Genomic DNA, 11,805 nt, shown 5'->3' on the forward strand with positions numbered 1-11,805 from the left:
TATAGAATGATTGGAAATTTAGAATCGAAATTGAGTGTTAGTATGTACTGTCTGCTACAGAATGGCTGGTGACTATGATCAGAGATTGAGTATTTTATTTGCCTATTTGGAAATTAGAATCAAAGTAGTGAAGTTTATTAATTAACATCAGGCGAGATAGATACATAATGAAAGATAAAACAGAGATGTGTAGAGATTAATTTGAAATTGCTTCATTTTGATGACAAATATCGACATATCTAATATAAGGAGAATTTTTTTTTGCACTTCGCGCAAATAAAAGTAATTTTACGCTTCGCATAAAGTTAGCCATAGTGACATTTCAATCCTAGATCCGCTACTGGTTGACTCTCCACTAGAATGCTATTGTAGGGCTAAAGAACCTGCGGTCATAGAAAAGAAGAAGAGGAGAAGAGAAGTAATTTCAAAAAAAAAAAAAAAATACGAGAAGACAAGAGGTTGTGGAAAAAAGAAGATAAGACGTCGTACTGACTGAGACAAGAAAGAAATTAATTTATTCTCTATTTATTTTGCATCACTTGTCTTTTGAATGAGTTGAAAAAGTCAAATAAAAAATTTATGAAAGTACAAACAGTATTTAGGGAGTTGGAAAATAGAACCTCCCTAACAAAAAGGGAACCCTCGGAAGTAATTAGACAGACAAATAGAACATCCTTTCTTCGACGATTCATATAGTGGCGGAACTAGGATTTATATATAGGGTGGACTTGAATTTGTCAATAGACAAAAAAAAATTGGAAGGAAATTCATTAACTTGAAAGGAGAGATACACTGAAAATGGGAGGATATAGTTTTAGGGCAAATTACTTATTAGTACTAGACCACATTTCAATTAACTAAAAACTAACTTTTCATATTTCTTATACAAATTATGATATAAGTCCAAGCCTAAAGAATAAGTAGAACAAAACTGATTAATTAATTAATGTAAAAATATCCAAAATACCCTTATTTTCGTGAAAATTACCAAATGTCACTCCTATATTTAACAAATTTATCTCTCCTCATTTTTTAGTTTTTTAGTACTAGACCACATTTGAATTAACTAAAAACTCATTTTTCATATTTCTTATACAAATTAGGATATAAGTCCAAGCCCAAAGAATAAGTATAACAAAACTGATGAATTAAGTAATGTAAAAATATCCAAAATACCTTTATTTTCCTGAAAATTACAAAATGTCACTCCTATATTTAACAAATGTCTCTCCTAAGTTTTCCGGCTAAACCACCGACAATTTGGACGTGAGCCAATATATAAAGTTGTTCCTTATGTCATGGGCTTTCATTTAAGTACCATATTGCATATGTTTTGAGAAATTTTGAATTTTCAAATTTTACTCACCAAAAACCACAATAGCAGTTAGTTTCTCAGTCGACAGTAGCATGTGCCTTCCAAGTCGACTGTAACAATTACATTTATAGTTGACAGTAACATGTACCTTCCAAGTCGACAGTAGCAGGTGTCTTCCAAGTCGACAGTAACATGTTAGTTTTTATAATCGACAGTAGCAGATAACCTCTTCATTGATGGTAGCAGAACACTAAGGGTCAAAGAGGGGTAAAAAAGTAAAATATTTATGACATGTGACAACTTGTCATCATTTGGTCATTATTTGTAAATTTTAGTGCTTATTTGCTCTATCAAATTAAGTAGTGAGTTATTTGTAAACTAAATTGTTGTCTGTTACTTTTGAGTTATTTGCTAATAGTTTTACCCCTAAAATGCAATCAAAGAGAATAAACTGCTAAATTTAATTATACGGTTTGATTAAACGTCAAACTCCTGTATGACTTCTTTATCAAAGGTCATGTGTGACTCAGTGGTTGCGATCAATATTAGAGAAGAAAGTGTGCTTAGTCTTTAGTCTTTAATTAGTATTGACCGATTGGTTTTAGAAGTCTTCTATTAGGTTATGTGTAATAGTTTAGAGGGTTTTTATATATTTAACATTAGGAATTTTTTTTGCCGTGAGAAAGGGGTGGACTTGAGTCCACTCACCAATACACTTGGGTCCGCCCCTGGATTCATAGTGAATACAATGTATCTATATGCATATATTTATTGCTAACCAGGAACTGACTAAGAAAGAGATTAAAATCAACTTGTCAGAAGAGATATGAATTTGAAAGGGAATCTTTGAACGACTTGCAGAGTTGAGAAGTAAAGCCCGCGTCTTGGACTCTTGGTTTATACCTAATTACCTATAATCTTCTAAAATGTGGTGAAGGTTATTCTGTTCAGAATAGAGACATTGATATCTAACACTGGTTTCTTTTGACCCAGTCTCAACTGTTTCTTGTAATATTCCTAGTGCATCCTTCACAGAAAGTTAACATCAAAGACTTTGATGGTAAGTCTATCCTGATCTTGTCCAAAAAAAAAAGAAGTCTATCCTGATTTTTTTTTATAAATATGGCAGATCAAGTTCACTAGAAACAGCAAACTTATTTCAATATCTGCTCCCTTTTCTCGAGGGACTATGGCTAGCAACAAAACCAGCTTTCGACCTCTTTTACCTGTTTTCCTTATTTTGTTAACTGAATATGTTCTCTTAACAGTCAGTTTGGCCAACTCATCAGATTTGGCTTGCTTTGAAGAGGATAGGAAAGCACTTGTTGAATTCAAACAAAGTCTTGATGATCGTGTACCCCGACTTTCTTCTTGGAAAGGGGAAGACTGCTGCAACTGGACGCGCGTCCGCTGCAGCAACCAAACAGGCCATGTTATCGAGCTTGACCTTAGCAACGTCTGTGGTGAAGAAAGTGATAATGCAGCAACTGGTGCTCCCATGTCAGCATGCTTAGGTGGTGAGTTATCTCCTTCTTTAGTTAATCTTACACACTTGGAGTACTTGAACCTGAGTGGCCGCACTATCCGAGGTATTCCCATCCCAAGTTTCATAGGTTCACTCAAGAAGTTGAGGTACCTTGATCTCTCCCACTCGGGTTTTGTGGGAATGGTACCTCCTCATCTTGGAAATCTATCAGAACTGATCTATCTTGATCTGTCGACTACATATTCAGATATGTGGGTTTCAGATTTAAGGTGGCTCTCTGGCCTCTCTTCTTTGCGATTTCTGGGTTTAGAAATGTTGAACCTTAGCCAGGCCACAGATCATTGGGTTCATGCTATTAATACGCTTCCTTCACTATTAGAGTTGCACTTTTCTTTTTGTGAACTTCATGGCAGCCTCCCCCAGTCTCTACCTCATCTAAATTTGACGTCACTTTTGGTCATTGATCTCTCATCCAACGAATTTCAATCTTCATTACCTCAATGGCTATTTAATATTAGTACCCTTGTGACTGTAGATTTTTCTAGTACTGGATTTACTGGCTCCATTCCGGATGTTTCGTTGCTTAAGGACTTGGAAACTCTAGAACTGCAGCGAAACTCACTCTCTGGTCCATTTCCAACATCAATTGGAAATCTGTTACATTTGCAGTCCTTGCACCTTTCAGAAAACTCTATCTCTGGTTCACTCCCAGCATCGATAGGAAACCTTGTCCAGTTGGAAATTATGGACCTCTCAAAAAACAAACTTTCCGGTCCACTTCCGACATCAATAGGAAATATTTTCCATTTAGATTCTTTGGACCTTTCAGAAAACTCAATCTCCGGTTCACTTCCAATATCAATAGGAAATCTATTACAGTTGAGGACCCTAGACCTTTCACAAAACACAATCTCTGGTCCACTCCCAGCATCAATAGGAAATCTGGTCCAGTTGGAAACTTTGAAACTCTCAAAAAACAAACTTTCCGGTCCACTTCCTATGTCAGTAGGAAATCTGTCACACTTGAATAGCCTTGACCTTTCCTCCAACATGATCAATGGTAGCATTCCAACCAGTATTGGACAACTTACAAAATTAACTACCCTGAATCTCTTGTCTAATCATTGGGAGGGCACCATAAGTGAAAGTCATTTTGAGAACCTCACAAGACTGGCCGACCTTAAATTATCATCAAAGTCTCTGGTTTTCAACGTCAGTCAGGAATGGATTCCATCCTTCAATACATCTTTCATCACTATCCAGGATTGCCAATTTGTAAGTCCTACATTTCCAGCATGGCTTCGAAGCCAGTTCATTGCTTATATAGTTCTTTCAAATGTAGGAATTTCCGATACAATACCTGAGTGGTTTTGGAGGAACTCCCCACACATGAGTTGGTTGGATCTCTCCAATAACCAATTAAGAGGAAAGCTTCCTAACTTGAAACATTTTGAGGCCTATGTTAATTTGAAAAACAACTACTTAGAGGGCTCCGTTCCACTTTGGCCAAATGTAACATACCTGAAGTTAGGAGGCAATAGATTTTCAGGAACAATTCCGTCCAACATTGGCCAGGAGATGTTAAAACTAATTAGCCTAGATCTGTCTAGGAATAGTCTAAGTGGTAGCATTCCCCGTTCACTCACTAAACTGAAGAGTTTGACTTCTATTGATCTCTCAAGGAACTACTTATCCGGAAGTATTCCTAAGAATTGGAATGGTTCAGGAGTTGAGACTATAGATTTTTCCAATAACAATCTATCTGGTCAATTCCCGCCAAACTTGTGCTCTCAGCAACCTTCACTTTTCTGGTTGAGATTAAGTAACAACAATCTTTCTGGGGATCTTGGATCGTCCTTGCAAAACTGTCAAAACTTATATACACTCGATCTTGGAGGGAACAAATTCTCTGGAGTCATACCACAATGGATTGGACAAGACCTACAATCCTTGCATCTTTTACTTCTCGGAGAGAACAAGTTCACCGGAAGCATTCCTCACCAACTGTGCGCTCTCTCTCGTCTTCATGCTCTAGACCTTTCCCATAATAAATTATCAGGCTCTATCCCTAGATGTCTTGGTAATTTGACACAGTTGACGAATTCAGGTGGCATGCCCCAGCCATTTCCCTCTCTTGAAGACACACCGGACATGGAGCCATGGCATATTGATCTGGACCCGAAAGGCGTCGAATATGAGTACACTACTATTCTACCCCTTGTAAACACCATTGATCTCTCAGGCAATAACCTATCCGGAGAAATACCAGAAGAGATGAGAAGCCTCTCCACCTTGGGCAGCTTGAACTTATCTCGGAATATTTTGACAGGAAAGATACCAAAGGATATGGGAAGCTTGAAGCAGCTGCAAACTCTCGACCTCTCTTGTAACCATATTCACGGTTCAATTCCTACAAGCATGACCTATATGACTTCGCTGAGCAAGATGAACTTGTCATATAATGACTTGTCTGGGCCAATCCCATCTACTAATCAATTCCACACCTTCAATGATCCATCACTATTTGAAGGAAACTTGGGACTTTGTGGCGCTCCATTGCCAACTCAGTGCTCAACATCCCCTAATGGGAATCCAGAAGTCGAAGAAGATGAAGACGAAGAAGGTGGGTCTGAAAAGATATGGTTCTACGTGATCGCTGCGATGGGGTTCATTCTGGGATTTTGGGCTGTTTTCGGCAGTTTAGTGCTGAAGAGGTCATGGAGACATGCATATTTCAAGCTTGTTGACAAAATGAAAGATAGGCTCGTTGTGGTAATCACACTGAAATGGATGGCTTGTCTACAAAGAATGACCAAACAAGAAAGACAACAATGAGATTATTGGTTATTTTTCTCTTTGGAGTTGTGTTTAGTGTTTCGAATTTTGATTTGTTTTCGAGAAAATTAGAAATAAACCCCTTTGTTTTCTGATGTACGTTCCTCAAGTTGTTGTGTACTTGCATGTGTAATATGATCAGCCTAATGATATTTGCTACAGGTTTCATCGATTGCTCACTCTTTTGTAAATAATACTGGAAAAAATTACTGGATTGGACGTTTTGATCTGAGACTGGTGTTTTTTGAATAAGCTTGCATCAAGTTTTTCTTCGGTAATGCACCTAATTACAATCCCGAATAATGCGGTACTCACCACAATCACCATGCCAACTCACAAATTCAGCAAATTCATTATGTAAATTCTCTTCTATAAATTACCACAAAAATGAATGGTTAAGAGTTTCATTGGTTGCAATTTCTGTCAATTATCTTTCTCAAAGGAAATTCCAGGATTTACTGGAGCAATACGATAAACATCACCTAATTACCCGCCAAAAAATAATGAAGATAAAACCTAAACCATATCAAATGAATCAAATCCACTATGATCATATTCCTTGCCAACCTCGGCCCATATCCACGGCCCAATCAACCTCACTATAAAACCAGTTTTTTACACACTCATCGTAAGAGTCTCGTTCACTTGGTCAGTTAGTGACCACGAATAATATGTTCAACTGCCGTTGGATTAGCAAACTTTTTAATCTTGAGAATTGACTAATGAGGGCTTAGGCAATTCTTGATGGTTGTCCTCATCTTGAGTCACTCGACTTGCGCCATTGTTATAATCTTAATCTGAAAGGTCCTTTGGAAAAAAGATGTTCAGAGCAAATTAAAAAATTGCAGCTTCCTCGTGATCCCTTTGTTGACTATGACTTTCGTTTCACTGTTCGTGGTTATGGATCTCCAAGCAAGTTTAATATAGCTGAGATGTGTGGATTTCCTAGTGTTCATGGAAACAGATAATATACACCAACGTCTTCACACGCCGGCAAATCTCAACCGTTTAATGACTTTAATCAGACACGCGGACAAGCTTGTTAAATTAGGTGCTAGTGGTTCGGTTGAAGTCCCGTCGGCTAGGCGAGTGAGGAGGAAAACAAAGAATAGTAAAACCAGAGAGGGAAGAACCCAGTTTACTTTGGCAAAAGGTTTGATATTGTGTTCTCTACTTTGATTTCTTGGAATATCTTTGTCGACGCCGGAAGAGATAATCTCTTTCAAGGATGAGAGCCGCATTGTATGCAACGCTGCACACCCTTGCGCATTTCAATTCCTAAAGATTTGCTCGTTCATATTTTTATTCCGAAAGAATGAGTTTTTGCTCCCCGATCTCCTCTACTCATGCTTATTGGATTCCATAGAATCAATACGACAATACCTTCCATACTATCTAAACTGATTTATATGACTATATCTGAACTGAAATTCAGAGTTAGTGCTGATTTTTCGGGTTTGATTCTTGAATTGAGTTTCTCTTTGATTATAACATATCAATTTCGTTCTTTGAGTTTATTGAGTTTTGATCTGATAATTTGAGAGAGGAGGAACATAGAGGATAAGGATAGAGAAAGCAAACATGTGCATGGTTTGCTCCCTTAATCATGAGCAAACGGCGGGTGTTACACACGCGCTGTTAGTTTCCGTCGGTGCCCGTACTCTAGCGGTGCGCTCAATACACTCTCTTGTGTTCATAAGGATTTTGACGATATGGCTATGGTGCTTATGGTTGATTCTGCTCAGATGATAGTGATTGGTATGATGATTTCACCAAATCTCCACTAGAATACCTTCTTGGACTTGATGAGGAAGATATGGAATATTTTGGACTCAGCAAGGACGCAGAATGGATCTGGAAGATTTTTTTTTCTGATTCTGATGATTACCAGACTATTTAAGTGATGATATGCCCTTTTTTTAGCATGCTGAAGTTCAAGAACAAAAAGCCTCTAGCATTCAAGTGACTTTGAATTTCTCCACATGAGGCGTCAGTAGTTATAGTGATCTCATTGCATGTTTTGGGAAGTTTAGGGACTTTCCTCGGGAAGCATATCACTTAAGACCCTGTGCAGTATGGCTTTTATCAGACATGGGGAGTTTCTATTTTCATCAAGCAAGGTTACGCTTTTTTAGCTCTTTCAAGACTTTTTATTTATTTTCTTTATGCACCTGCTTATGTGCAGGTGCTTGTGATACATTTTTATGCAGGTGCTTTGTGATACATTATTATTCCTGCTTTTACTAGCAGAGGGCACTATCAATCCAACTTTGGTGACTTTGGTCTTTGGTTCATTTTTCAGACTTAAGGGCAACTCCAACGGTGGAGTTATAATTGGGTTTTGGTCTTATTATAGAACTTTTCATCTCCAATAATTTAAATGAGGGAGTGATGGTCTTATAATTATAAGACCCGGAGTTATTCTCAGTGCTATTCTCAAGTAAAATTCAAGACCAAGACTGGAACAATGAGCTGAGACTACAATAGTTGAGTTGGGCCAGAGACATGAAATATAATGACGCGCTAATTTAAGAGGAGAAGAAAACGCGCGCAACTTTTGCTTTGACGTGAAAAGACGTACATGAGACTGATGAGAGAGTTTATGTTGGTGACAGACCAATTAAACAGGTGGGACCACAAAACCACATCTCAGCCTCATTTAATAACCGTTGGAAAAAATTAATCAAATGGTTGATATTTACACAATGGATTTAATTATTCATAAAATCATGTATTAGGTTATCTCAATTTCATTTCAATTTGGTTGTTGTTGGTTTAGTTGCTTGATATCATTTATGTTTTTATTTATGAAATACAAATTAATGCTTTTAGTATGACAAGCACTATTTTATCACTTAATAAATTCACACAAAAATTAAATTTATTTAATTTTCATGTCAAAGCACACGCCACAAAACACATTAAAATATCTTCTAAATCATATAGTTTTTAGTCATAAATATGACGCAATATGAAAAATATATCTAATTTAAAAATATACATATTAAAATTATAAGAACATTTTGAAATATTATGATAAATTAAAAATGAAATTTTTTACCTTATACCGTATAAATTAAATTAACATATTTGTAATATAACATTGTTAAACACTACATTTATATTATATTTTAATTAAAGTATAATAGATATAGCACCTAAAATAACAATAATAGTTGGAGATGAGAATTATAACACTTATGAACAGTGCAAGAAGGGGTGCTAAAATGAGAATAGCACCCTCAAATAGAACTCCACCGTTGGAGTTGCCCTAATGTGTTGTTCAGAGTTAAAATGTTTGAATCACTACCCGTTTTCGCCAGGCGTTGGTTAATTCGCATACCCCGTAACCCCACTTTTCCTTTCGGTGTAACTTACTTGAGAATAAAGCTTCTAGGTAGAGTGTTTGAATGGATTCATTGTTCAAGCGATTTGTACCAAAAGAATCATCAAATGAATCCGATAGACCAATGATTTTGTTATATTTTAAGAACACAAACAGCTTTATGCTCAATTATTTTGATATAAATTTAGAAGTCCCTATATTTAGTAGCTGAAATTAGAAATAAATTGAATTGCCGCCATTAGAATAATTGGACTCAAAGTGGTGTCCACATAGTAAGTAATATGCTCGAATATTTTTGATGTAAATCTAGAGACTAGGCGGAAATTTTTTCTATTTTGAGTTGCTATTTTCACCGTTAGGTTTACATGTAAGGGTAGTAACGCTTTCTTTTCTTGATCGTGGTGTTCACTTTGAATCAAACTAGTATTCACACAGTGAGTAACAAACATTATGCTCAACTATTTTCGATGTAAATCTAGTAGTTATAATTGAGCTGGTATTTTTTTTTGGTCGTGGTGTTCACTATGAATCAAAGTAGTATTCACATAGTGAGTACGCACATTATGCTCAACTATTTTCAATGTAAATCTAGTGGTTATAATAGAAGATTTCAACAAATATTACCCCAACTATTTCCCATTCTAACTGTCAGTACTTAACATTTGGAAACTATCGCATTGGTACATCAAGTTTATGTTTCTGTCTAATTTTAGTGTCACGACCCCAAAATTTCGAGTATGAAACTCGAATTTCGAAGTCATAAAAAACTCTAAAACAATCTCAATAAATCAAAATCGTTTTAAGGTCACAGTGGATCATTACTGAGTTCACAATACAACTCAGTCAAACCAATTATTACAAACCAATTTTATAATTCAACATTACATCAAATGGAAATGTAATAATCCTCACAAATTCTCATACAAATCCACACAAATCCTCACCACAAGATGGAAATAAATAATTTCAAGTCCTCTGAGCGGTCCGTCGATTTCCGCTAATCCACACATGTGGAGTTATCCCCTACACCACCGAATAGGTGCACCGGGATTGTAAACACAAACCCGGTAAGCTTTGCAGCTCGTATGAGTAAAACATCAATATATTTCGCATATCAATATATACGAAAAATCCACAAATCAACAAATATAAATGCACTCATGACTCATTAGACGGCCCATCTGGTTGTCTAATAATGTGAAAATATATGTACTCATGACTCATGAGAATTGGGCAACCCCTCTGTTTACCCAAATGCATTTATAATACGGGTACTCATGAGCGCTGGTACCCCTCTGTTACCCCTCATGTAGTACGCCGCCTACATTGGACAACCATATGTCATCCAATATCAAAAATATATGGGTACTCATAAGCCGATAACCCATCTGTTACCTCATATGCAGTACCCCGGCAGATAGACTAGAGCTCTAACTGAATCGTAACTTTCGTCCGGCCAAAGGCTAGGTTCCGACATGCCAAACACGTCCGAAGACATAAACACGTTCGAAGACAAAAACTCGTCCGAAGACACAAAACACGTCCGAAGACATAATGTCATCCGAAGACATAAAACACGTCCGAAGACATAAAACACGTCCGAAGACAAATATGTTTTAACAAAACTCAATGTTAAAGACACGTACAATAATCATCATGTCATAATATTCCGATTCAACTTTTGTAGGTCAAGTGGAATCAAACGCCTAAGACTTGTAAGTTCTTATCACCTATCTGATGAGGGTCTGATTGAAGTTGCATCAAAACTTTCGCTTTTAGAGGAACTTGACATCTCATTATGCAAAAATCTGTCACATAAACCTGTGAAAGTGCTTGGACGCTCTTGCCCACTTTTGAAGTCATTCAAATTGAATGAAAAATGGCACAAATATTCGGACGACTTTTTTGAAGAGATTATAGACGATGATGAGCCGTGGAGTAAAGATGACGATGCACTAGCTATAGCAGAAACGATGCATGGGTTACACCACCTGCAGCTTTTTGGGAATCAGCTGACCAATGTTGGATTAATGGCAATTCTTGATAGTTGTCCTCATCTCGAGTCTCTTGATCTTCGCTATTGTTTTAATCTTAATCTGGAGGGAGATTTGGGAAGAAGATGCAAAGAAAAAATTAGAAAAGTATTGCTTCCCACAGATTCAATTGCTGATTATGGATTAATGCCTTCTACAGATTGGCAATCTCCCAGACCGATTAGTCCCCCGTCACCTAAACACTGGGCATTCTGGGAGTGGGACTGATTGAGCGGCTCTTCGTATGGTCTTGAAGATTGTCAAGTTTCATGTGGAATTCACGAAGTGGCCATTCTCTAGCTGTTGATCCATTGAACCAGTTTAGACTTCCTGTGCGAGGTGTGGTTGATGGTAGCAAACTTTTTCCTTTGGGAAAGAGATGAGACTTGCTTTTTTCTTTAGTTTTGAACTTCAGGAGTTTATGAAGTTAAGTTTTCTATTTCCTCAAGGTAGATTAAACTAAATTTGGTTTATTTTGTCTGATATAGGTCTGAAAGAATTGCTCGTGTGTTTGTTTATCTTTTTATGGTTTGTGTCTGCAGTTCCATTGGTGTCATTTACCGTCATATACTTATGAGTCGTGTAATGGTGGATAATTATATGATCAATAGTTTAACACCCAAATTATACAACTTTTTACCCAACTATTATTTACTTGAAGAATTTTGGTAGTGTGAAGTAACTTTGATTTGTTCTTGGTGAGCCGTGACCTCTCAATTAGCCATAGGCTATGGGTTTAAATGTAATTTAACTGATATCTTAATTTTGCCGCCAAATAAAAATAAAAAAT

General features: G+C 36.8%; 2 protein-coding genes across 2 annotated transcripts; both read left to right on the forward strand.

The window, feature by feature from the left end:
• Window positions 1-2,480: 2,480 nt before the first annotated feature.
• LOC126786658 (receptor-like protein EIX2) lies at window positions 2,481-5,866 on the forward strand. Its single transcript, XM_050512548.1, has one exon. The coding sequence runs from the start codon at window positions 2,505-2,507 to the stop codon at window positions 5,634-5,636; it is 3,132 nt and encodes a 1,043-aa protein (XP_050368505.1). The 5' UTR covers window positions 2,481-2,504; the 3' UTR covers window positions 5,637-5,866.
• A 1,482-nt stretch (window positions 5,867-7,348) lies between these two features.
• LOC126786881 (putative F-box/LRR-repeat protein 23) lies at window positions 7,349-11,243 on the forward strand. Its single transcript, XM_050512846.1, has 3 exons — window positions 7,349-7,394; window positions 7,822-7,846; window positions 10,670-11,243. Exons 1-3 carry the CDS (start codon window positions 7,349-7,351, stop codon window positions 11,241-11,243), a joined length of 645 nt encoding a protein of 214 aa, XP_050368803.1.
• The last annotated feature ends 562 nt before the right edge of the window (window positions 11,244-11,805 follow it).

This window comes from Argentina anserina, chromosome 3, assembly GCF_933775445.1.
Source record: "Argentina anserina chromosome 3, drPotAnse1.1, whole genome shotgun sequence".
NCBI lineage: Eukaryota > Viridiplantae > Streptophyta > Magnoliopsida > Rosales > Rosaceae > Argentina > Argentina anserina.

What these genes read in the sequence shown, in the direction of transcription:
- LOC126786658 (XM_050512548.1), top strand. Translation starts at nt 2,505, where the DNA reads ATGGCTAGCAACAAAACCAGCTTTCGACCTCTTTTACCTGTTTTCCTT.
- LOC126786881 (XM_050512846.1), top strand. Translation starts at nt 7,349, where the DNA reads ATGGCTATGGTGCTTATGGTTGATTCTGCTCAGATGATAGTGATTG. An exon ending in TGCTCAGATGATAGTGATTG is followed by an intron (nt 7,395 to 7,821) that starts GTATGATGATTT and finishes GCTTATGTGCAG; the next exon opens with GTGCTTGTGATACATTTTTA. An exon ending in TGTGATACATTTTTATGCAG is followed by an intron (nt 7,847 to 10,669) that starts GTGCTTTGTGAT and finishes CAACTTTTGTAG; the next exon opens with GTCAAGTGGAATCAAACGCC.